The 26,211-nt window shown below is 50.7% G+C and overlaps 1 protein-coding gene across 1 annotated transcript in view; it reads left to right on the top strand.

Annotated features, from left to right (window-relative positions):
- TESC (tescalcin) overlaps nucleotides 1-26,211 on the top strand; it is a 46,799-nt gene that overhangs the window by 6,888 nt on the left and 13,700 nt on the right. The window contains exons 2-3 of the mRNA XM_058531511.1: nucleotides 11,964-12,033; nucleotides 25,768-25,848. Of these exons, the coding sequence (XP_058387494.1) occupies nucleotides 11,964-12,033; nucleotides 25,768-25,848 (151 nt within the window). The remainder of the gene's footprint in view (nucleotides 1-11,963; nucleotides 12,034-25,767; nucleotides 25,849-26,211) is intronic.

The following is a 26,211-nucleotide window of genomic DNA, read 5'->3' as shown; positions in this document are numbered from 1 at the left end:
GGAGGGAGGGCAGGTGGCCAGCAGGAGACACCAGCACTGTTGGCGTGGCTGAGTCCTAGACAGTGATGGAAAGAGAAGGCGGCTACAGTGAACGACTTTCCGGGGGTGCTGAGGTTGTGAGGCGGTTCATGCCAGGGTCCCAGTGATCAAAGAACCCCGAGGGAGCACCCAGTTGGTAGTTCTCAGGGGTTCTCTTGTCCTCACCTGCATCCCCCGAGACCTTAGCCAGAGTCCCACTTGGGTGCACAGTGGCCTCCCACCTCCTTGGCCTTGACCAGCAGAGAGATGTGGGTTTGAATCACATTGCTGCCTTGTACTGTCTAGGCAAGTAACTTTGCCTCCCTGAAACTCAGTTCCTTCATCTGTAAAATGGGAGTAAAGCTCTTGACACATTGTAAGTGTTCAATAGTTGTTGGCAGGTACTAATCATTTTGATTATAAACCTTTCAGAAGCTGGTTACATTTCTCCTTTTTAAGGGCATTCTGTAACTTTCTTCAGTAATCCATTCCATTTTTAACATGTCTGCCATCTTTGATATGCCTAAAGTTAATTATCTTACCCTTGTGCTCAAGGGACCTTAAAATACTTTAATTTGTATCACTCTAGTATTTTTTTCTTTACTTTTAAAACCTACCTATTGGTTGCTATTATTGTTTTATGCAGATACTATTAATTCTTGCAACTGTTCTTCCTCATATATTTAGTTTTCTTCTTCTTTTTTTTTTTTTGGTGAGCAAGATTGGCCCTGAGCTAACGTCTGTTGCCAATCTTCTTCTTTCTGCTGAGGAAGACTGGCCCTGAGCTAAGATGTGCCCATCTTCCTCTATTTTGTATATGGGACACTGCCACAGCATGGCTTGATGAGCGGTGCGTAGGTCCATGCTTGGGATCCGAACCTGCGAACCCCAGGCTGCCAAAGTGGAGTGCGCAAGCTTAACCACTATGCCACTGGGCCAGCCCCTAGTTTTCTTCTTAATACTACACCTTTCCCTAGATTTTTCAGTGAGACTCTGAGTTGTCACCTTTATCTGAAAATGTCTTTATTTTGCCAGCACCCACAGATGATGATTTGGCTGGGTATAAAATTTGAGGTCGCTGCATATTTTCTCTTTGTTTTTGGTCTCTTGTTGCTGTTGAGAAGTCAGCTCTTTTGTCTAATTGATATTTCTTTGTAGAAATCTGCTTTTTTTCCTCTGTTTTTAAATTTTTGTTGTTCGTGTTTTTTTACTATGCTGTGTCTTGGTGTGGATTTATTTTATTTATCCTGCCTGCGAATGTGTTATGCTGTTTTATTCTACAGACAACTCATGTCTTTCATCATGGAAATATTATCTTTTTCCTTTATCTTCTTCCTCAGTAATTCCTATTAGAAATATGTTGGACCATATGTCTGTCCTGAATGCCTCTTTACCTTTCTTTCATATTTTCTATCTTTTTATTGCTCGGTGCTGTAGTCCAAATCATTTCCTTAGGTCTGTCTTCCAGTTCACTAATTCTCTCTTTAGCTGTTACGTCTTTGCTGCCTTAACCTGACTATTAAGTTTTTTAATTCCAATGACTTTTAAAAAACATCGTATGAGTTCTATAGAGTTTTCAAATTTATTGCTTTTGTCATAGAGCACTGTTCTTTCATTATTTGTAATAATTTAAAGCTTACTATGTAGTCTCTTCTGTTCCACCTTGCTGGGGTACCACTGCTCTTGTTAATTGTCTGCTGATTCTCCCATATTGGGGATCATTTGCTTGTGTGCTTTGGTGTTTGATTATGAGCTCATCTTTGACTGGGCTGTCTCCCTCTGGTTTTCACATTGTTCCAGAACAATCTTCAGTTCCAGATTTATGCTGAGGCAAAACCAACTGGAGATGGGCTTACCTAAAGTACCCCCCACCCCCCCTTGAGAGCCCTGGGTTATAGAAGGGGCTCACACAGTGCTCTGCATTTATCGTGCTGGTTACCTTAAGGCTTTCTCTGGTCTAGAACCACTTTTTACTTAATTCTCAATTTGGCTTTCCTGCACAATGGAGGTTTGGGTTTTTCAGCTGTGCATGGCACAGGCTTAGAGTTTTGATTCATCATGGAGGCCTACCCCTCTTCTCTGTGCCCTGCCACCTCCTTGGCAGAGTCAGCTTCCTTGTTGATTCTCCGGGCCAGTGGGGAACACTTTTTCTGGCCCACCTTACATGGAGAAGCAGCCCTTTGTGCTCCACGTTTTGATAGGAGTCTCAGTTCTAGCTCACACCTAAGGCCACTTCTGTCACTCAGTGGGCTGGAACCCCCCGCCCTCAGCTGTCTGAGCCGGTAACCCCTCTGATAGCCCTGAGCCACCCTGGCAGCACCTGACACTCTCACCCTGCAAGGTCTGAGTTCCCTCCTCACTTGGGTATTTCTCTTTCTTTCAAGCTGAGTGGTCTATTTAATTTTTTCTTATTTTATCCAGTGCTTTATGTATTTGTAGTGGAATGGAGAGTCTGTGTTAGCTCCATATAAAGGAACTAGAGTTCTTTATCTAAATGTCCTACCATAATAAGCCCCAGTACTTTCGGTAAGCCCATCTCCACTTGGTTTGGCCTCAGCATAAATCAGGAGCTGAAGATAGGTTCTGGAAGGATGTGAAAAGAAGTTCCTTAGATGCTCTGAAAGACGCCCACTCTCCAGATCTTTCCTGATTGACTTTGTTTTTTCCTTTCCTCCTCTTTAGTCTTTTTATTAAAATGGAGACCTCTTTGTCTCTTGAGTTACATAAATGATATGTATTCATTGTCCCAATCACGTCTCAGTTTTGGCATACAGCATAGCAACCGGTGATTAGAACAGATTCTGGAGTCACAGCCCCGGGTTCAAATCCCAGTTCTGCCACTCATGTGTGACCTTCAGCAAGTAACTTGGCCTCTCTGAGACTCAGCTTCCTCATCTGTAAAATGGGTATGATAACCACCCTAAGAGGCGGGCACTGTTATGGGACTAAATGAGATAACGTATGCCAAGCATTTGGCGTAGTTCCTGCCTCTGAGTGAACGTTCCACGTGGCGGTTATCATTACTGCTATAAGGCAAGTGGAAAGACCCGAGCATAGCTGGGGAGAGGTGAGCGTGGATGTGCAGAGTACAGACTGTGTGATTTTGAGAGTCATGCTCGCCCACTCTGACAGCTTTCCAAGTTGTCTCATTGCTCATGAGAGGAGGAGATTTTCTCAAGTCAAGTCACTTCACTCTGTCCCTGCTTCCCTTCCAATCTTGAGAATCAGAAGCTTCACTCTGCGTGGAAAAAACCCACAGCGATCCTAACGACACCCTCTGTACCTGAGATTAAGATAAATGCCATCCCCATGCTGGTGTGGGCCTGGGGCAGCTCCTACCAGGAACTCCTCCGCTTTCGCATTTGCAAAGTGGGTTGAAGTTTGCGTGAAAAGCCTTTAGAGGTGCTGGATAAAAGCCAGCAATTCATCTTCTTGTTGCTGCTTCAGAGAATAGAATTGGGTTGATAACTTCCTTCTCAAGGCTAGGTGCACCCAGGTACATCTTTGGTTTATTTTATCTTAAAGTTCCGGCGGTGAGGCGTGGTCTGTAATGCATACACAATGGGCGGGTCAAAGAGAGAAGCAAGACCCAGCACCGTGGAGCATTTTGCTTGCACCAGGCGTGCGAGGGTGGGTCCCTTCCAGGCTGCGGAGGCCCGGCCCTCTGCTCTCCCTCCCCCCGAGGCCCAGGATTAGTCATTGCTTTGGCTGTAGCCCCAGGTGGCACACAACAAGTTGCCTCTTCCCTCCCCAGCCTGGAGCCGGCTCAAGAGCCGAGGCGGTACCACGGGATTATTGCTTTAGGGGCATCGTGACACTCATGGCAACTCCAGTGTCTCCTGCTCCTCCGCCAGGTCCAGTGCCAAAGGAGTATGTGATTTTTTTTTAATCAGGGCAAAATGCACATAGCATTAAATTTACCATCTTAACCATTTTAAGGCATACAATTCGGTGGCATTAAATGCATTCACAGTGTTGTACACACATCACCAGTATATTTCCAGAACATCTTCATCACCCCCAAAAGAAACTTCATGCCCACTAGCAGTCACTCTTATCTCCCAGCCCGCAGCCCCTGGCAACCATTAATCTCCTTTCTGTCTCTATGGATTTGCCTCTTCATATAAATGGAAGCGTACGATAGCGGCCTTGTGTGTCTGGCTTCTTTCACCGAGCATCATGTTCTCAAGGTTCATCCGTGCTGTAGCAGGTGTCAGTGCTTCGTTCCTGTTTGTGGTGGATAATGTTCCATTGTGTGGATATTCCGCATTTTGTTCCTCCATTCACCAGCTCACGGACATCTGGGTGTTCCCACCTTTTGGTGATTGTGCACAGTGTGTCTGTGATTTTGATTGTTTTCCTCATGTGAACAGCCTCGTGAGGGTGGTGCTATTATTATCTCTGCATCACCAGGGAGGAGGAGGAGGAGGAGGAGGAGGAGGAGGAGGCAGCAGCCTCAGGGAGACAGTTTAGGAGGAGGTGACGCTGGGGCTGAACTGGCGATGTTCTTAGCTCGCCTTTCTGCCCGCCTGGCCTGGCTCACCTCTGTGTTCCGGGACTTCAGCTGATGCTTGGGGTGAGTCTTGGCCATTCTGTTGGGACATGGTGAGCCGGAGAGCTTTGGGGGCCCTGGAAGCCATTGAGACCTTCCCAGTGATGCCACTTGGTGTCCTGGGGCCTGCATCCAGGCTGGCACCACTGGGGGAGACAGGGTGGGCCCTGGGGAGCCCCTGCAGAGAGCAACGAGCATGCTCGCAGCTGCTCTCAGCTGCTCTTGCTTCTTCCAACTGGGTCTTGAGCCCCTACCCAGCTCCTCCCTCCCCCCCAATTCCCCTGGGCTGCTACACCTGCAGCCTCTCAGCAGGTTACCAGCCCCATCATCCACATCCACCCTCCATTCCGTCTCGAGGCACACGGGATCTTGTTCCCTGCCTTAGCATCCTACATAAGCTCAGGGTGAAGTCTACATGCCGACATGTGCGACCGCCCCCACCCCCCCCCACGCTCCCCTGTTCCTCGTCTGCCTTCCGCGCTGCTCAAGAACTTGGGTCTCCCTAAGCTCTTCCCCTCTGCCAGCCATGCCCTCCCCCGCCCGGCCCTCAGCCTCCAAGGTCCCATCGGGCATCACCTCCCACCCCATCCCCATGGACTGGAAGCCCCACTCCAACCTCAGTGTCGCTTGGCAAGCTGACACCACATTTATTACCCTGGATCCCAGCGAGGTGACATGCGTTTCCAGTAGATGAGGGCTCTGCCCTTTGCATCTGCATCCCCAGCAACTAGCAGGTGCCTAGCAAGCCAGAGGTGCCCAGTAAGTGTCTCTTCATGAATGGTGGGGGCATCTGTCAGAGGGTTGAGTGGACACAGGTGGGCCATGGGGAAGTCCATCGGGCCCCCATACCTCTGAGAGCCAGCATGGATGCTGAAGGAGCAAGTGATAGTTTGTGTGTCCCTCGCCACCAGACTTGGGCCCCTGGGAATAGAGGCTCGAGTAGTCCCGACCACTCCATAATGGACGTGAGCCCCTGCTGGTGCTCCATTTCCTCCCGAGTCAGGCGACGGAGGCTGGACCTCGAGGGGGATTCCAGGCCCATTTCTCTGCCCCCAGTGTCTTCCTGCCGCCTCCTTCTTGAGGGTTGTCTCTGACCCCCTGGTCCATGTGACTCTCTTCCCGCAGGCCACCCCTTGCTTAGCCGTGACGTGGCTGCAAGCTGGCCCCACAGCCTGACGGGTAAGGCCAGGGCCAGACAGAGTCCCCATATCCGTTAGCAGTCACTCCACCCCACCCCAGCCCCTAGATCTACTTCCGTGCTTGTAGATTTGCTTTCTCTGGACATTTCATGTAAATAGAATCATACGCTATGTGGCCTTTCGTGTCTGGCTTCTTTCACTTTTCATCACGTGTTCAAGGTTCATCCATGTTGTAGCATGGATCAATACTTATTCTTTTTTATGGTTAAATATTCCATTGTACAGATAGACCACATTTTGTTTATCCATTCGTCTGTTGATGGACATTTGGGGTGTTTCCACCTTTTGGCTATGAATAATTTAAGTAATGCTGCTAGGAACATTTGTTTACAGGTTTTTGTGTGGACGCACGTTTTCGTTTATCTTGGGTATATACCTAGGAGTGTAATTTCTGGATTGTTTGCTAAATCTATGTTTAATTTATTGAGGAACCACCAAACTGTTTTCCAAGTGGCTGTATCTTTTACATTCCCACTGGCGATGCAGGAGACTTCCACTTTCTCCATGGCCTCACCAAAACTTGTCATTTTTTGTTTTATTTTTCATTATAGCCATCACGGTTAAAATTTTTAAATTTTACATATGATTACACAAGTATCCCTGTTAATTGCAGAAAAGTTAAAAGGGCAGATAAGCACAAAAGAGAGAGGAGAGGGGAGAGGAGAGACATGTCCTGTAATTCTGTCATCTGGAAACAATTTACAAAAGGTTTTAAATCCTTTCCTGTCAATCAGTATGTGTATGTATATATCAGTATGAACTTTCATATAAATGAAATCTTGTAGTCTGCTGGTTTTTCCATGTAGATATGCCATGAACATTTTTCTGTGTTCTAAATATTTTAAAAATATTTTTTAAGGCTGTGTAGTATTCTGTCTGCAGGATGTACCAGGATTTCTTTAACCAGTTTCCTGTGGCTCAGCATTTCCCCCATTTTTTACTGTTCTAAACGGGCAACAGTGATTATTTTTATCTGTTTATCTCTGTATACTTGTCTCAATTCCTCGGATCTGTTCCTAGGGATCAGGTGACTGGTTCAAAGCACATATATCAGCACTGCCCAGTACAAATGTAATAATTCTAAATTTTCTAGGAGCTATATATGTAATTCTAAATCTCCTAGTAGCTGCATTAAAAAAATGAAACAGGTGAAATTAATTTTAATATATTTTATGTAACCCATTTTATCTAAAATATTATTTCAACATATAGTCAATATAGAAATTATTGAGACAGTTTACAGAGACAGATTCTTTTCTGTACTAAGTCTTTGGAAGCTGGTGTGTATTATATGTCAGCACATCTCAGCTTTCAAGGGCTTAGTAGCTACATGTGGCTGGTCCTGTTGGGCAGCACAGGTGTACAGTTTTTTTTAAAGCTTTTGATACAAAGGGACAAGTCAGCCCCCTAAAGGCTGGGCCATTTAAACTCCCACCAGCCGAGTGGAAGGGTGTGCATTTCCCTCAGGTTGAAATCTAAAACCAAAGACTTTGAACGAGGTCGAGATGCCAGGCACCAAGGCAGCCTGTCGGCCCCTCGTTCCCATGGCAACTGTGACCTCACAGGGGCCTGGAGAAAGGGCTCAGAGTGGGGAGCAGGGAATGTGGGAAAGCTTCCATCCCGGGGACCACAGACAGGGCCTTGCACAGTCCTGGGTGTGTGACACAGCCACACTTGTTATCAGCTGCCCAGGGTCAGCCGGGGGCCGGAGCTGAGGGTGGGTGGGGTGTTTTGAAAGTCAGTTCCTGAGGCCTCAGACATTCTTTCCTCCAGTTACTGAGGCTGAGGAGCCCGACCTAAGCTGAGCACTGAGCTCCTGGCTCTGGGGATTTGGGTGTGAAAAGAGGGGACCAGAGGTGGAAGGTTGTCTCCCTAATCCCTCTGCTTTAATCAGGCATGACGGAAGCGGTGTGCACGTGTGTGTGTGCATGCACGTGTGTGTGTCTGCACTTCGGATGCAATTAGCTGGAAACTCCTCCTTAGAGAAACCGGGACGCTGATGGTTTCTAGTTTATGCTCCTCTCCCTGTCTGCACGCCCTTGGGCAAGTCTCCGTGTCCCCCTCTCTAGAATGGGGATAAAACTGTGCCGACCTGATGGGGCTGATGAGAGGATTATAGCAGCCAGGGCTTAGCAAGAGTAGAACTGAGCGCCAGTCCTGACGGCCTCGTGGTTAAAGTTCAGCATGCTCCACTTAGGCGGCCTGGATTCACTTCCCGAGCGCAGAACCACACCACTTGTCTGTCAGTAGCCATGCTGTGGCAGCAGCTCACATAGAAGAACTAGAAGAACCTACAACTAGAATATACAACTATGTACTGGAGCTTTGGGGAGGGAAAAAAAAAAAAAGAGCTGAGCATAGTGCCCGGGACACAGTAAATGCTCAATTAATGTTGACTATTGTGGTTGTCATGATTATGCATGTAATTTATTCTTTTAATGGCTTTATTGAGATGTAACTCACGTACCGTATGTTTCACCCGTTTGAAGTGTACTGTACTGAGTAGTTTTTAGTATAATCACAGGGTTGTGCAACCATCACTGCTATCTAATTTTAGAACATCTTCATCCCACCCCCCCAAAAAACTCGGTACCTCTTAGCAGAGACTCCCCATTCTCCTCCCTCAGCCCCAGGCGACCACTGCTCTCCTTTCCGTCTCTGTGGCTGTGCCTCTCTGAGCATTTTATACAAACGGAATCATACAATGTGTGGCCCTTGTGACTGGCCTCCTTCGCTTCGCACAGTGTTTTCAAGGTAACTCATCTCCGCTAGGCATGGTTTAGGAGCACCATGTGTTTGGCTGTAATTTCTGATCATTATTTCTCATCAGACCAGTGTATTTTTTTAATCTGCAGGTTAGAGCTGGGAACTGCCTGTGATCACCCAAAGGGAGGCAGTGTGGGGGATCAGTAAAAAAAAAAAAAACAAAAAAACAACCAACCCAGCAAACAAACAGAAAACCAAACGAAACCCCACACATGTTCTGCCAGACAAATTGGGTTTAAATCCTGGGTCTGCCTCTTTCAAGTTTAGTGACCTTGAGCAAGTTACCTAGCTCCTCAGAGCCTCAGTTTGTTCTTCTGTAAGATGGGAATAATCTGTCCCTCATAGGGTCATGGAAAGGATTAAATAAAACACATGTGCCTGGGACATAGCACTTAGCCAATGAATGATTCACCAGTAACAATGTTGTTGAGATCCCTTGACAATCCCAAATGGACCATATTGTGTGCTTAAAATATTCATTACATGACTAATAAATATACATTGTATATTAGAGAAAATTTGGAAAATATAGATATATCAAAGCAAAACAAAAAAAGTCCTTAATCCCTTTATGAGAGAGAATTGCTATTATTTTGGGGAAAATCAAGTCCAAATTTTCTTTCATTACTTATATACATTTGTCTATATTTATATATTTTCCCTAACATGTGGTCATGCTGTTTTTCTAGCAAGCTGTTTGTGGACAATATTATGTGTAGAATGCATTTCCAGGTCAGATATACAGTGTCACTTTTAAAGGTAGCATACTTCTTTTCAGCTGGCTAAACATACCATAAAGTGACCCATCTGTCATTGGTGAGCACTTAGGTTAAGTCCAGCTTTTAAGCTGTTATAAAGAATGCAGAGGTAAACACATGTATGTATTCATCTCTTTGTACCTGCTGGATTTCTTTTTTTCAAGATAAATTCTTGCCAAGTAGAATTACTGAATTTTTTAAGTAAACTTTTTATTGCAATAGCACATACAGAAAAATAGATCTGTATTTTCTGATCCATATGGTTCCGTGAAGGTTCTGAGGACACATCTGTGTAATTTGCTCCTGGATCAAGAAAGAACATTCCCAGTACCCAGAAGCCAGCCCCTCTTGCCCCCTTGTGCTGCATTCAAATTACCCCCTCATCAAGGATTACCACTATCCTGACTTTTTTTTTTTAATTAATTAAGACTTTATTATTATTAGAGCAGTTTTAGGTTCACAGCAAAATTCAGGGGAAGGTACAGTGTTCCCATATACCCTCTACCCCCACACATACACAGCCTCCCCCGCTATCAACATCCCCCACGAGAGTGGGACATTTGTTACCATCAATGAGCCTACATTGATACATCATATCGCCCAGAGTCCCTGGTTTACCCTAGGGTTCACTCTGGGTGTTGTCCATTCTACGGGTTTGGAGAAATGTACAATGACGTGTATCCACCATGATAGTATCATACAGAATAATTTCACTGCCCTAAAAATCTGTGCTCTGCCTGCTCATCCCTTGCCCCCCAACACCTGGCAACCACTGATCTTGTAACTGTCTCCATAGTGTTACCTTTTCCAGAATGTCATAGAGTTGAAATCATACAATACGTAGTCTTTTTATCCTGACTTTTAACACTGTAAGTGAGTTGTGCCTGTTTTTGAACATAATGTAAATGGAAACATAAAGTATGTGCTCTTTCAGGTCTGGTTTCTTTTGCTTGTTATTATATTTTTGAAACCCAGCCAAGTTATTGCACATATTATCTGTTCCTTTTCATTGCTGTATACTATTGCATTGTTTAAATATACCACACTTGAACAATTTATTGGGCCATGGCTTGGCATTTGGGTAGTTTCCAGTTTGGGGCTGTTAAAATCACACTGACATGCACATCCTTCTACATATCTTCTAGTGAGCATGAGCCTCCGTTTCTGTTGGATATGTACCTAGGAGTGGAATTGCTGGGCCAGCGAGCATGTGAATGTCCTTGCTGACATACATGTAATATAAATGGCCATGTTTTCCTCCAGAAAGGTGGTAATTTCCCCCAGTGGTTATCCAACCTTCCTGAGTGTCAGTTTCTACATCTGTAACATGGGGATACAGCCCCCTCCCAGGGTGGTGAGAAAGAGATGAGCTAATGCGTGGAGATGTGCACCTGACACATAGCGAGCCCTCAGTACCGGTCGGCGGTCATAATGAGTATTTTCTAGCCAACAACAGCTTCTAGGGAGGCTCGAGAATTCTGAGCTGCAGATTCTTGAAGGGTTCACAGCTTTGGGCCTGAGGCCCCCCAAATGAACATGAAGTAAGGTGACAAGTTGGCCCCAGAAATGAGCTGCCTCTGGAACAAGAAGAGAAAAGGTGTTAAGGGGTGAGAAATGCTGAGAGGGTTGTGGAGGAGACAGCTATTCCCCAGCCCAGCCACTGTTTTGGAAGGTTTTGCCTGAACAGTATGTAGTCTGCAGGAACCAGACCTCAGGCCTTGAACACCAGGAGAGTCTGGGCGAACAGGCCATACTGTGTAGCGGATGAGGGCGGGCTTTGGAGTTGGGCAGACTTGGGACTGAATCCCAGCTCTGCCACTTATGGTTGTGTGATCGTCACCACTCTGAGCTGCAGTTTTCAAATTATAAGACAAAGACAAGACGACTCCGTCATAGGGTTGTTTTGAGGATGAAGTGAGAAGGTGCCTACGAGCATTAATACTGTGTGTTTCATAAAATCAGCACTCACGCGAGGGTGGAACCCTTATAAAACCTGGAGCCCAGAAGGTCCAGTCTTAGCTGTGGAGGAAACATGGCCCACCAGCCAAAAATGATCATTAAAAAAAAACTCCTCTACTTAGGTTTTCTAAAACTGTTGGGGGAATCTAAATGCATCGTCCACGGCAGCAGTTCTCAAAATTCTATCTTTTCCTTCCACTTCTCTTGCTGCAGCAGATTCCCCGTACATTTCTCACTAGGCTCCCAAGTCACTTCCAGCACCAGCCTCATCATTTCTCCCCTTCCCTACTCCTCTGCCTCTCACTATATGACTACACAAAGCTCCTTTCTCAGCTAGGAAAACAGCCATCTTCAGGAATGGAGGGCAGAAAGTCAGACAAGCGGATGTGATCTCTTTAGTGAGCTGGAGAAGGAGAAAATAAACTGGTTCATGTCTGTCCTGTCCCGGGAGCTGTTGAATCTAGGAATAGTTGTATTACTGCTAAGGGAGGCAGCACGAATGACCCCAGAGCTGCATTACCAGGAAGAACGGGCGACCCTTTGCTTCTTCCTCCCGTGCTCGGTTTTGCCACGGGGGGAGACGTCATGAGAACAAACGGAACAGGATGGGGGATGAGGCAGAAGGATGTCTCCAGCCTCCCTGTGGGAGTGAGTTCAGTGGTCAATGATGTCCTTCTCTCTCTTGTTTTCTTTCTTTCTCCTCCTCCTCAGTCTCATCAGACCAGATCGAGCAGCTCCACCGGAGGTTTAAGCAGCTGAGTGGAGACCAGCCCACCATTCGGTAAGATCTGCAGCTGGGTTTGGCGTTGGGCCGGTCGTAGCCCTTGGGGATGTCTCTGTCCATTTGTCTCTTTCCCTGAGTGCACGGTGGTCCCTGGGTTGCCCCATTGCCTGAGGCAAACCTGTAGTTGTTTTAATTCTGGTCCCTTCTAGACAAGATGTTCTCACCTCAGAGGGCAAGGGCCACATCTGTTTCTATTAGGACCAGAAAATTATAATTAGAGTGAAGACAAGGGGCAGGATGAAGAGCCAGGCAGCCACCCCTACCTTGCTCTGACTTCTCAAATGGAACATGCTTCTGGCCTCTGTGCTTGGAATCTCAGACACATATTGAGGACCTGTTACATGCCAGGATCATGCCCACCGCTGGGCACCTAAAGATGAGTCAGTGTGGGGCAGCCCAGTTCAGGGGCTCCTATGTTGTCATGAGGCCCCATCTCTTGACTCTGCTTCCTCTGCGATGCTAGTTCCAGGCTTAGACAAGAGGGCGGGAGGCAGCCTCAGATTTCTGTCAAGAAAGATCCCCCATTGCGTTTTTAACGTTAATCTTTTAGAAGCTGTGTAGGTTACTTTTTTATGAGCAGGAATGCCTTGAACTGTGTCCCTTATTCTAGGGGAGTGTGTTCAGTCTTAGATGTGGTTGAGTTATTTAGAGCAAGGTGAGTGCGGTGTCCTGGTCAGCCAGCTGATCATCACAAAGTTGGTGAGGAAGCTTCCAGTTGAATTATGGAAGTTTCCAACCCAAAGTGGACAGTGCTCTACTGCAAACTTTCTAACGTTTCTAACATAAACGTTCAGAGTCTCAAGGTTATGGTCTTGGAACTTTAAAACAAACCTTCTAATAGTGCGGGAAAACTTCCTTCTTTTTAGTAAACAGACTTAAGTTTCACCCTAGTTTTATGGAAACTGACATGTAAATAGCCACTTTCTCTTGTCTAAACAAAGGCATGTTGTTAATCCAGTGCCTGGTATTCTCAAAGCATCCACTTCCAGAGCTCAGATCCTGGTGGTCTCAAGGTTCTTGTGGCCTCTGGTCTCAGTTGGATTGTGTCCAAGGCAGAAACAGGCAATCAGGATTTACACCTTTAATTCCATGCATCTGGCTCACCAAGCCCCACGAAGGAGAGAGAGCCCAGCCCCGCAAAAAGTCACCTGCTTCTCATTGGCTCTCATGCGGGTCATGTGACCAGGTCTGAGCCAATCACCATGGCCAGGGGCCGGAAATGCAAATTGTTTTGTCCCAGAGCTGTGAGGGAGTGGGCTGGGTCATCCGCCAGGGGCGGGGCTGGAGGGTGGAGTGGTTCCCAGGGCAAGGTGGGCCTCCTGGGGCCGTGGGCTGAGGAAGGGGTGCAAGGTGGGAACACCTCAGCTGAGCACCTCGAGGTGCAACAGGGGGTGACACCTGTGCACGCTGGATATTGGAATGTGGACGTGTCAAGGGCATCCTTCCTTCCTTCCTGCAGCAGTTCAGGGGCACGTGCTCTGTGCCAGGTGCTCAGAACCTGCACCAGTGGACACCACCACCAGGCAGCTCAGGGTGGGGCGTGTGTGAAGGCGGAGCCCCCTTTCTCAAGATAATTTTCCAGCAAGCTGCACCCCCAAACCCTTAATAAGCCGCCTTGGGCTTCTCGTTGTTGTGGGTCTGGGGTCTGTGGGTCTCGGCTGGGGAGAGGCTTTAGGTTCAAATTCCACGTGCGTTTAATTTTCAGACTTGAGGAAGCAGAGGCAAAAACCCAGACTTGGGAAACCACTTGTATTTGAATCCTCTGTATCCCTGCCTGTGTGGCTTTGGACTAGCTGCTTTGTTTCTCTGAGCCTGTCCCCTCATCTGTAGAGTGAGCACGGTCATTTGGGATTTGCTTTGCTTTAAAAGTGAGCAGATGCCTGCAGGACGATTCTGCTCTGAGCTGGGTTCCTTGGCATTTGGCAGACGGGACTGTCCTCATTCCACCTGTCTGTGAGGTTGTGAGGACCCTCCTTGAGATGCCCAAGTGGTGCCCTCTGTTCCTGGGGTGGGAGTGGAGGTGGGGAGCGCAGGCGCTGAGTGAGGCAGTGGCTGCAGTGCCATAGGAGGCCCCTCCCACTCTGAGCTTCCAGCATCTGAGCCCCTCGTGGGCCCCTCATGGGCCTTTGCAAGGATGTACTGAAATGATGGGTCCTACACCAGTTCCTTCTATCTTGAGTGTGTGCTCGAATCACCTGAGAATCTTGCTAAAATGCAGGTTTGGCTTCAGCGGGGCTGGGGTGGGGCCTGAGATGCTGCATTTCTGACCCACAGCGATGCTGCGGGTCCCTGGACCGCACCCTGAGTCTCGCGGTCCTGGGTTGGCGAGCACGGTGCCTGGATCATAGTTAGAGCCCAGCAGATGCTGCTAGTTTCTGTCCCCCACCAACAGCCTGAGTCTCCTGGTCCCCCGCCACCTGGCCTGGGAGGTCCGTCGGAGAGCTCAGACCTCCTCGTTCTCCTCACGCCTGTAGCCCCCATCTTTCCCCACATCTCTCTCTGACCAAATCCAGCACATCTGTTAGGTCTCCACAGAAACGGCACTTCTTCGGGAAAGTCTGTATGGCCCCTCCCCCCAGACCAGATGGGCGCCCTGACAGGCTCTCAAGGCCCCATTACTTCTTCCCTGTGGTGCTCAGGTGTCTTAAGCATCTGTTTCTGCCTCCCCCGCAGATGGTGGGTGCGAGTGTGGGTGTGAGTCACCTGGGAACCTGGTTAAAATGCACGTTTTGGCTCACAGGTTTGGAGCAGGGACTGGGACTCTGCATTTCTAACAAGCGGGGTGGTCGCGGTCAGGTGGGCCTTACCCAGCACCGAGGACAGTACCCACTGGGCCTTCCAGGGTTGGGTGGGGGGGCTGCACCCCTGCGGGCGCTGAGCGGCCCACGTGCGGCTCAGAGGCCAGGCCGGGGCTGGGGAAGGTGAGCCGCTGGCTCTGCCGCCCTCCCTGGACCCCGTCCGCCCCTCTCCTGCACGCCCACCCCAGGACCACCATATACATCGCCCTTCCACACCTGCCCTCGCAAGAGCCCTGAGCATGTCTGCCTAGACCCAGTGAGCAGCCCCTGCTCCCCAGCCCTCGGGGGCTCCCCACTGCCCTCCAGGTCATGTCCATGCTCTAGCTGGAGCCCACCCAGGTCTTCAGATGCTGGCCCCTGAAGATGCTTTGCTGAGGTCTCAATGTGGACACCGCTTCCTCCAAGATACCCCTCCTGCCCCTGCACCCCCATACCCTCCTCCTGGGTGCCCCATCCCAACATTCACAGCACAGAATTATAACTGTCCCCCCAACCCCCTCCCCTGACAGACTGTTGGCCCCTTGGGAGACAGGAACCGGGCCTCTCTTTTTCTCTGGCCCTAGTGCTGAGTCTGGGGCTTGTAACAGCAAATGCTCTGGGAATGGTTGATTGAATGAATGAATGAGCAACGAAGTGAGGAACGAGTGAGTGAGTATAATGACTAGAAAGGTTCTTTATAACCCATAACGCATGGTGTACATGATACCCATTGTTAGTAATAGTACTTCCCTCGTAGGGTTTACATAGTCCTAGTAAAAGAATTTATAAGAACTGTTCACAAATATAAGCTATTATGATTCGAGCATGTTTTGTGTGCTGCACAGCTGGTGTGTGTTACTTCAGTCTCATAAAACCCATGGGAAATAGTGGTAGGAACACCTGTTCTCCCCATTTTACAGATGGGAAAGCAAGGCTCAGGCCATGTACCTGGCTCTGGGTCACACAGCTCAGAAGTGGAGGAGCTGGGATTTGAACCCAGTGCTGAGATCCCTCTGTAAGGAAGTGGGGGCATTGCCCTGACTTGCGAATGACCTCCAAGGACCTGTCTCCCCACTCTGCCATCTGAGGGCCCTCTGCCCTTAACGTCCTGGGATGTTGGTGTATACTTCCCCTCACCACAGCCCCTGTTCCAGTGTCTCGCAGTCTCTGCTGGGATGTTAGTGTCAGCTTCACATGGTGACAGCCAGGCGCAGCCTGCAGGAAGGAGGTGACAAACCGCAGCAGCAGCACCTTATGCAAACAGGCCCACAGGAAGGCTTCCTCCCAGGCTCCGGGAACTGCTTTGCCTAATCCTAATCCCCGCTCCGGGGCCTGGAGAAGGGCAGTGGGGAAGCTTTTCAGGCCCCTTTGCTTTCCTGCCCATCCTCCCAGGCTGAGGGATGAAGGCCCTGGGCTGTGATCTGGTCCCCAGTGCCATCCCCACTCTGCTAAGGGTTTCCCGAGTGACCCCAGCCTGGGCCTTCAACCTCCCTGATCCCTGGGGCTGTCCACGGGGCCTTGGGCTGTGCTGGGGTTTCACATCATGGAAAGGATTCGTTTCTTTAGCATTTAGAGGCCTGTTGGTGAAAGCTGGCTGGATTGTGGGGACATGCTCCCCCATGAGAAAGGTGTTGCCTGGGGTTCCCCGAGCAAGACCCTTAGTACCCCAGTCTGTGTGGGGTGTGGGGTGCACTTCCCTTCGCCCCCCCCCCTCAGAGAGCCGAGGTGGCGGGAGCTTATTAGGATCCCACAGGGGGCTTTAGAATACCTTGAGTGCAAAAGGCCCCTTTTCCAAAGTGACTATTCAAACCTGCGGCCTTTATATATAGACTGGTAAGATTTGTAAGTTGCATTTAAAAGCTTGACAAAGAGTTGGGTTTCTGAATTTGTCACTTTGATAAATTGAATGTAGCTTAAAAAAATAATCCCACAAGGTAAAACCTGCCAAAATTGATTTGAATCTTAACCCACTATTTCCTGCCCGTGCTCGGTCAGGTTCCCTCTCTTTCTGAAAATCATCTAAGGATGTCTGGGGGTGGGGGTTACCCTGAGGCCTTTAAAGCCAGTGCGTTGGGGCCCCTCTCTGTGGGGGTTCCTTACGAGGCCTGGCACCTGATTTTTAAAAAAATTCATAATGCTGCGTACTTTTTCTTTAAGAGGGCCCCCCCAATTATATATGTTTCAAGACCCCCAAAGCCTGAATCCACCCTGACCACAGAGTTCTGAGGCCTCTTGGCAAAATGCTTGCCTAGGAAATCTTCATCCGACACATTTATTGAACGTCTACCCTGCAGAGACTTCTCTCCTGTCCTCAAAAGCTTTTCTTCCGGCAGGGAAGACCCTCCATAAGGAAACCATTAAAAGATACTAATTTAGACGGTGAAGAAAATACAGTAATGGCTTCGTGCACTTGTTCTTTCTTTAGTTGGGTCACTTAACTGGTGAATGTCTTAAACAGCGACTTTTTACTTCCTGACAGCGCTCTGGCGGGCTCACCTACACCCAGAAATAGATGCTATGGGATCCTTCAATCGTAGCAGTGCAGGCCCGCAGGAGGCCTGATCAGACAGAGCCACGTTACGAAAATATTTTTAGATTCATCAAGCCACTGAATGTTGGAGTGATGCCTGGGATAAATGCAACCACAGATGTACGTGGGGAAGAGAAAGGACGCACGGTTCATTGTTGAATGCCAAGGTGTTCCAAGGTGCAGAGCAGCATTCTGATCAGCCAGACACCAGGGCACCCACAGAAGGGCTAGCTCGAGGTCCTGTCTTGTAACCCTCGGCAGGGTTTCCCGCAGCTTTATCGAGTTAGAGGTTAGCTCGGGGTCGTGTGCATCAACGGGAGCCCCAGCGGCCATGAGCCGAATGCTAACGTGTGACAGGCCCTGGCTGAATGCTCACTTGTGTGGTCTCAAGGGTCTCAGGAACCCTCTGAAGGTCACCCCATTACCCCATTTCACAGGTTAAGAAACTGAGGCTAAAGAGGTTAAAGTTTACCCCAGCAGCACTGGGGTTCCAAAGCAGAGCTGGCTGATGAAAGAGCTGGAGCCCTGAACCTCTGTGATCACATTGCTTTTCTGCATCTTAAGTCACTTCTTAATTCAGTCACTTTGCTTTTAGCCTGTCAGGTAGCTAAAAATTTACAGGTTTTTTTTTTTTTTTAGAAGTTCTCACGATAGTGAGAGTCACAGCCCTGCATAGGGCGTCAGGCTGCTTCGCAGTCAGTATTTAATGTATCCCAAGCCTTAACAAGGGCCCCCTTGAAAGCCTCAGCTAGGAGGATGCAGGCTTGTGTAAAAAGGAAGACCCGCAGCGGCTTGTGAAGCTACCCGGGAAGCAGCCAGCGGGGCAGTTGGGGCTCTCACATCTGCTCCGGTGAGTGTGTGAGGGCAGGTGTGAGAAGGAGAGCCCGGAGGGAGCTGTTTGGTGTGAAAGGATGCCAAGATGTCCCCCGAAGCGGAGAGGAGCTTTCTAGATGGTCCTAGATTCATTAGCGGGTGCTCACATCAAACTTTTCAGAGATTCGTTTCCCGGGATGTTTAAGACCGGCTGGGTCCTTGCTTTCAGACGCAGGTGTTAAGGGTCTTCTGTGGCAGGTTCTGGTGCCGAGGATGCTGAATGAGAAGTGAGGCTCCCTCTGCCTCGGGGGGCTTCTGTTCCGGGGTGCATGCGTGTGTGTGTGTGTGTGTGTGTGTGTGTGTGTGTGTGTGTGTGTGTGTGAGAGAGTGAGCGAGTGCCAGAGAGGTCACTAACATATCGGCACATGATGAAGGAGGGAAACGGGGCAGGGAGGGCGACCCTGGGATAGGTGGTCAGCGAAGGTGCCTCTGCGGTGGGCGCGATGGGGCTGGGAGCGGAGTGGAGAGAAGGAGCCGGTGTGTGAAGAGAAGAGGGAAGGGAGCTTAGGCCGAGGGAACCGCCAGCGCAAAGGCGAGGAGACGGCCCGAGCTTCGTCAGCCTGCGTGCTGAGTGGTGAGAGGAGAGCTGGGGTTGGGCGCAGACCCCCGAGGGTCGTCTTGGCCTTCCCGTTGTCCTTGAAATAAAATACACATTCACGGCTCGAGACACCGCCTGGAGGCTAACTCCCGAGTCTGTATCTCCGGCCAGGACATCTCTGAACGCCAGACTCACATAGCCACTCGATGTCCGGAAGGCATCTCACACTTAACACGTCCCCAGGCAAGCTGCTCCTCGTCCTCCCAGATGTCCCTTCCAGGCCGTGTCATGTCTCAGCTGGATTATCGCAGCAGCCTCCTCCCTGGCCCTCCTGCTTCTGTTCTCACCCCCCCAGCCCCTCCATGGTATAGACCCACAGTAACGTACGGGGGAGCCCATTAAAATGGCACTTCTTTGCTTAAAACGTTCCAGCTCGCCGAGTGAAATGTAGTCAGAGCCCCCGAGGCCGCTCTGTGTCCTGCAGATCCCGGACGATCGGCCCACAGCCCCTCCGACCTCCTGACCCTCTGGCCCGTTCTGCTCCAGCCGCGTGGCCGTTCTCGCTGTTCCCCCCTCAGAGCTCCTGCACACACTGTTCCTTCTTTCTAGAATGCTTTTCCCTGGAGCAGGGTTTCTGTTGGCTCTTGGGGCTGGAGAATTCTTTGGGGGGGGGGCGCTGTCCTGTAGGATGTTGAGCAGCATCCCTGGCCTCGACCCACTAGATGCCAGTGACTCGCCCTCCCAGTGTGACAGCCACAAATGTCTCCAGACGTCGCCACACGTTCCCTGGAGTTGAGAACTCGCCTCCTTCAGGTCTCGGCTCGTGTGTCTCCTTTGCCATGGCCTTTGCTGACCACCCCAGTGAGATTTCATCAGCTCCGAGCGGTCTCTGTCCTGTCCCTGCTTGGTCTGTCTGCAAAGTGCTTGTTGCTGCCTGAGAGACTCTTTTCTGTCTCTGTTCCACTAGAATCCCGGGAGGGATTGTGTCAGTCCCGTTCATTGCTGCAGCCAGCACCTAGCACAGTGCCTGCACATGGAAGGTGCTGGAATACTGGTTGCTACCCTGTGATAAGTCAAGGACAGGTGTTGGGAGGGCAGCAGGCCCCGTGGAGTGGTTACAGGGGCGGGGAGAAAGCCTATGTGATGAGGAGGAATGTGGTGGTGATGCTGCCCCAGCTTTCGAATGAGGCATCTGCCTGGGGACAAGGGGACCTGGCCTTTCTTACCAGAGTCGTTTATGCAAAGGCACGTGGATGGGAGAACCGCCCAGTGCATTTAGGGAATTCCTAGTGCTTCTCAAACTTTAACTTAGACACGAATCCCCTGGGGATCATATTAAGATGCAGGTCCTGATTCAGCAGCTCTGGAGCGGCCGAGACTGCATTTCTCACAAGCTCCCAGGTGATGCTGCTGGTCCGGGGACCGCACTTTGAGTAGCTCAGCTCTGCCTGGGAAGACGCATGCTGAATGAGATGTGGTCCCTCCTTGGTGAGTCCCCGTGGGGCCCCAGGTTCCCCAGTGTCTACTGTCTCGTGGCCACCGCGTGGGAAACTTCAAATGCTAAGCAACGAGCACAGGGAGTGGGGTGGGGAGAGTGGGGCAGGCGCCCCACGAAGGAAAGACCCCAGTGGCCTCCCTCGATGCTGCAGGGAGCCGTGGACCAGCAGAGAGCAGGGAGGCCGGCGTTCTGGGCTGAGCGTCTGGGGCCTTGCTGCCTCCTCAGCTCGGAGCTCAGTGAGCCTGGTGTGGTTGAGGGCGGCCCAAGCCCAGAACCCGCAGAGAGAGCTCTGCCGTTGAGCTGAACTTCAGACACAACCGGAAACCACCCCACACCACGAGCCGGAGGACGAGCCCGCCCGCCCTCGGTGGTTTTCCCGTCTTCTCCTTCCCTTGTGGGCCAGACGCTTGTCTTGCGCTTGTTCTGGGCGCTGGATGGGGCCTCTCTGGGCTGGGTGGGAACAGATGCCCAACGAAGATCTTGCTCATTCTCTTGCCTTAAAGTAAAAACGTGCAACTCAAAGGAAGTAGCCAGTGTGAGGAAGTGCATGGGGCGATTAGAACCGGATTCGAAGCTCCTCTCCTTGCTGTGTGACTGTGGCTTAGTCACTTCCCCTCTCTGGGCCTCATTTTCTTGCCTGTAAAGTGGGTGCGTGGGGGTGATTAAATGTGGCGGTGCTCACAAAGCATTGAGCACAGCCTGTACAGTGAAAGCCCTCAGGACCCGAGGGGGAAATTTAAAAACCCTTGGAGGAGGGAGGAAGTCGTGTGCCCCTGGGGCCCTCGTGGGCGTACCACCCCCCCGCTGGTCACGGAGCAGTTGGACCACTCACTGGCCACCTTACATCAGCTCTGGCCCAAGAGCAGTGACCTGTCCCCAACCCTGGGCTAGGGCGAGTCAAGCCTGTTCCCACGGCTAGACACATCCGCTGAGCCGGTTTGACCAGCCCAGTGGGCACCTGGGGGCAGGTCGGGGAGAAGGAAAATAAGACTGAAACCAGCATTGATGGGGCATTAAGCTGCGATTAAGCTCTGGTTCGCTTGCCTCAGGCTCTGGGCTAGAGGTCCAACTCAACTTGTTGAATTGGGAAGTGGGCAGGTACCTGGGAGTGTCCCCAAGAACAGCCAGCTGGACCTGACTGTCGTGAGCAGCTGCTCTCGGGCTTCCCTGTGCTGCCTGGGTCAGTCGGTACCAATCTTCACAATAAGAAGCTTCTTCACCTCTCTGCCTTGGTTTTCTCATCTTTAAGATGGAGATAAGGGCTGGCCTGGTGGCTTAGCGGTTAAGTGCGTGCGCTTCGCTGCTGGTGGCTCGGGTTCGGATCCCGGGCGCGCACCGACGCACCGCGTCTCCGGCCATGCTGAGGCCGCGTCCCACATACAGCAACTGGAAGGATGTGCAACTATGACATAGAACTACCTACTGGGGCTTTGGGGGAAAAAAAAAGGAGGAGGATTGGCAATAGATGTTAGCTCAGAGCCTGTCTTCCTCAGCAAAAAGAGGAGGATTAGCACGGATGTTAGCTCAGGGCTGATCTCCCTCACCAAAAAAAAAAAAAAAAAAAAGATGGAGATAAGTTCCTACCTTATAACATAATAATGTAAAGCTCTTACAACAGTCCCTGACACTTTGGAAGGACATAGAAGGCGAGCTGCTATTTTTATTATCATCATTTTAGAATTAAGAGCTCACGGGGTGTTAGGCAGCATGCTGCACACCTTACATGCGTTCCTCTCATTAATCCCATGATACTACCCAGCTAGTCCCATCATCCCCATTTTACAGATGAGAAGTCCAAGGCTCCGGGACGTGCAGTGGCTCACCCAAGATCATGTGCCCGGTCAGGGGCAGAGCCTGGATCGGCCCCTGGGTGTGCCAGACTTTCACATCCCTGTGATATGGGAGGTGCTGGGTCTGTACCCACTTCACAGATGAGGAAACTGAGGCTTGGAGAGTCAGTACAGTGCCCGTGGGGAGGGAGAGGAGAGATTCTAGTGTGGGCCTAGCAGGTGCCTAGGAGAGATGGAGCAAAGACAACTGGGCTTCAAAGACACCTGCACAGACCTGCCGGGGCTGTGAGGCCGGGACCCGGGGACACCTGCCCCCAGCTCGATCCTAGCATCTGCCTCACCTCCTCTGCTCTCAGTGGGAAGTCAGGCCTCTGTGTTGTTAATTTTCTCCTCCAGGGTCCTCGTCAGGCTCTACGAGGTGAGGTCGTTCCTACCTCCACCCCCTCCGTCCCAGGGCGTTGCTGCCTGCTCTCCCTCGCGGTCAGCCCTAGAGTCCCTCTGGCCCTTTCTGGGATCTCAGGGTGGCCGGGGGTCCTCGTGGGTCCCTTGCCACCTTCACAAGCATGGGGACTCCACCCCCGGAACCTGCAGCTACCTTGTTTTGGGCCTCTGTTCCCTCCTGGGAGTTAACCAGACTCACTTCCACTTCCACGAATGTGTCCCCGAATCGGATCCTTCCAGCAGTCCTGGGAGACGGCTCCTCTGAGAGCCCGTTCCGAGCCGAGCAAGGCAGAGCAGGCCCCTGATGCTCTCCAAGGATCCGCAGACGGAGAACTCCTGGGGGGCGGCTGAAGGGTCTGGACACCTGGGGCAGGAGCCGAGCCGGGCGCAGGCCGGGTGCTCAGGGCAGACTGGACGAGGAGACAAGCCCTGCCCGCACCCACCATCCCTTCGCTCATCTGTTCGTTCACCTGTGCGCCCCGGTTGTGCACGGCATTGAGGAGATGATGCTGTGGAAATCGTGGGGTCCTGCCCCACGAGCTAGGGTGCCGTGGCTGAAGCTTCCATCTGTGGAGCACTCCCTCCTCACCGGGCGTGGTGCTAAGCGTGTTCCAGACTTCATCTCACGTTAGCACACGACAACCCTCTGAGGTTCCTGTTTCCAGAGGAGCACACGGAGGCTCAGAGAGGCTAGGTCGCTTATCCCAGGTGGCAGAGCCAGGTAGAACCCAAATCTGACTCCAGAGGCTGTGCCCACTTCACAGATGAGGAGACTGAGGCTGAGGAAGGGTTAGCAGGAGCAAAGACTCCCTGGCCAGTGAAAACCGGAGGGGGCTCAGCGTCTCAAGTACTAACTGGGCACGTAGCAGCTGGTTGCTTCCTTTCTGTCTCTCAAAATCCCCTCTCAAGCTCCCTGTGACCTCTTCGACCTGACTTGTTCCCGTCCAGGGCACTCTGGGCTTTCTCTGTGTTTCCTCCTGTGGTCGCCTCCCGCAGTTGAGGAGAAAGGGGAGGACAGCTGGGCATGCTGGTGCAGTGGGGACTGTAACATGCACAGAGGAAAGTGACTGGTCATCTCGAGATGAACTTTCACAGACTGAACACACCCAGGACCCCACACCCAGATCAAGACAAAACATTCTCAGCCTCCAAAAGCCCCCTCGTGCTCCCTCCTAGTCACCATCCCGAAGAAGGTTGCCTGTTATCCTGACTTCAGCCGCATGGGTCAGTGTGGGCACTTTCTGTTCTTTATATAAACAGAGTCATAGTGCAGGGGTCCTTTGCTTTTTGGCTTTTAAAAATACTTTAGGGGAATTTTAAAACAGCTTAACAGATATAATTGACATGTTGTACAATTCACCCATTTACAGTGTACAGTCAGTTTTATAACATTTTCATCACCCCCAAAAGAAACTCTGTACTTATCAGCCATTGCCTCCGTCACCCTGGCAACCACCAGTGTACCTTCTGTCCCTATGGATTGGCCTATTCTGGGCATTGCACATAAATGGAGTCACATGATATGAGGCCTTTCATGTCTGGCTTCTTTCACTCGGCGTCGTGGTTTCGAGCTTCATCAACATTGTAGCATGAATCAGTGCTGCATCCCTTTTAATGACAGAATAATATTCCATCACTCCAGGCCAGCTGTTGGGAGTGCCCTCCTTCTCAGAACTGGGCTGTCACGAGTCTAAAATGTTGGTGTCCGCTGACGCTGGCTCCTGAGTTTGGCCAGATGCCTCCAGGAGTGCTGGGAGAGAGAGAAAGGAAGCAGCACAGCGAGGAGAGAACACGGGGGGATCCGGGCCCCGGGGCCAGGTCCTGCTTCTCCTGTCTGAGCCCCAGCCTCCCCTTCTGTCAGGTGGAGGCAGGACAGGGGCCAGCGTGTGTTTCTGGAACCTTCCAACACAGACAGAGCTTGATTCTCTGTGTCCGTGGCGCTTCCTCCTCTCCCAGCACGGGTCTGCTCCAGTTTTGAGTCCCAAATCCGATGAAGATCCCACCCCGGGACGTTCCCCTTTTAAGTAGCTGATATCCTTCCACCCGGGTGTGCCTCCTTGTGCCCCGGGATTAGTGTCCTGTGTCCCTGGGGCCCTTCCAACGCCGTTGCCTGTTGAAGTCCACGGAGCAGAAGAAAAAGGTGAGCAGGGAGCAGATTCCGAGAACAAAGGATGCGGGAGGTCAGGCAGCTGAGGGACTGCCGCCTCCACGCTGCAGACCCGCAGCCTCCGGGACCCAGCGCTGTGTTGGGAGTTCACCCTCTCCTGCCCCGAGCCAGCATCTTTTTCTTTTGAAAACAATTTTACTGAAATACAATGCACATACCCCACAGCTCACCCATTAAAATGCACTATTCGGTGGCTTTTACTAATTAGAGTTGGGCGGATAGCACCACAGTCAAATTTAGAACATTTTCATCACCCCAAAAAGAAACGCTGTACCCTTAGCTGTCACTCTCTGTTGCTCCCAGTCCCCCAGCCCCTGGCAACCACTAATCTCCTTTCTGTCTCTATGGATTTACCTATTCTAGACATTTCATACAAATGGAATCATATGCTGTGTGGACTTGTGTGTCTGGCTTCTTTCGCTTAGTGTAATGTTTTCAAGTTTCGTCTGTGTTGTAGAGTGTGTTCATCTTCCATCTTTTTTATGGCTGAATAATAATCCATTGTATGGAGAGACCACATTTTATTTACCTAATTATCAATCGAAAGGCATTTGGGGTGTTTCTACTTTATGGCTATTGTGAATAATGCTGCTGTGAACATTCATGTACAAGTTTTTATGTGGATGTCTGTTTTCATTTCTCTGGGGTATATGCCTAGGAGTGGAATCGCTGGGTCACGTGCTAATTCTGCATTTAACCAGTTGAGAGCCTGTCAGACTGTTTCCCAAATCTCCAAGTCAGCATCTTGCTGCTTCAATTCCAGAACGGCCACAGCAGGGGTCTGCGCTGGGCCTACCTGGGGGTCTGCGATGGGCCTCAGGCGGTCTCTGACCCCTCAGAATGGGGTGCAGATCGTGTGTCCCTGCATTTTTCTGGAGGTGAATGTCCAGGACATTTGTTGGATTCACAAAAGCATCTCTGAGCCTCCAAATCTTCCCTGCTCCTGCCAGTCCAGAGGCTGGAGGAGGAGGCGGATCGGTGCTGTGCATTCCAGTCCCGTCTCTGAACTATTCCCGTGGGGCCTGCTCGGGATGAAAAACACAGCCCGATGAGTGATGAGCGTTCCATGACATCCACTTTCTTCTCTCTTCCCGGCGCTGCTCCTCCTGGAACCCAGCAAGGAGAACTTCAACAACGTCCCTGATCTGGAGCTCAACCCGATCCGATCCAAAATCGTCCGTGCCTTCTTCGACAACAGGTGGGCTCCTTTCCCGGCACCAGTCAATGGCAGGGGACTTTGTCCTCGGGGGGTAACTCCTCGCAGTTAAACTGGGGCAGAGAAGAGGGGCTGTGTTGGGTGGGCGCTGTGAGCACAGGTTTGGCGTCAGTCTGGATTCAGAGCTGGTGACTTTGGGAAGCTCATCAATCTCTCTTGCCTCTGTATTTAGTTAGTTATGGCTGCGTAACAAATTACCCTAGAACTTAGCAGTTTGAGACAATGAGTGTTTATTATCTCACCATTTCCGGGGATGAGGGATCTGGGTACAGATGAGCTGGGTTCTTGGGCTCAGGGTCAGCTGGGGCTGCGGCCATCTGAAGGCTCGAGTGGGGGAGGCTCTGC

This window comes from Diceros bicornis, chromosome 35 (assembly GCF_020826845.1).
Source record: "Diceros bicornis minor isolate mBicDic1 chromosome 35, mDicBic1.mat.cur, whole genome shotgun sequence".
NCBI classification, from domain to species: Eukaryota; Metazoa; Chordata; class Mammalia; order Perissodactyla; family Rhinocerotidae; genus Diceros; species Diceros bicornis.
The sequence above is the reverse complement of the archived record's forward strand: the minus strand, read 5'-3'. Positions and strand labels throughout refer to the sequence as shown.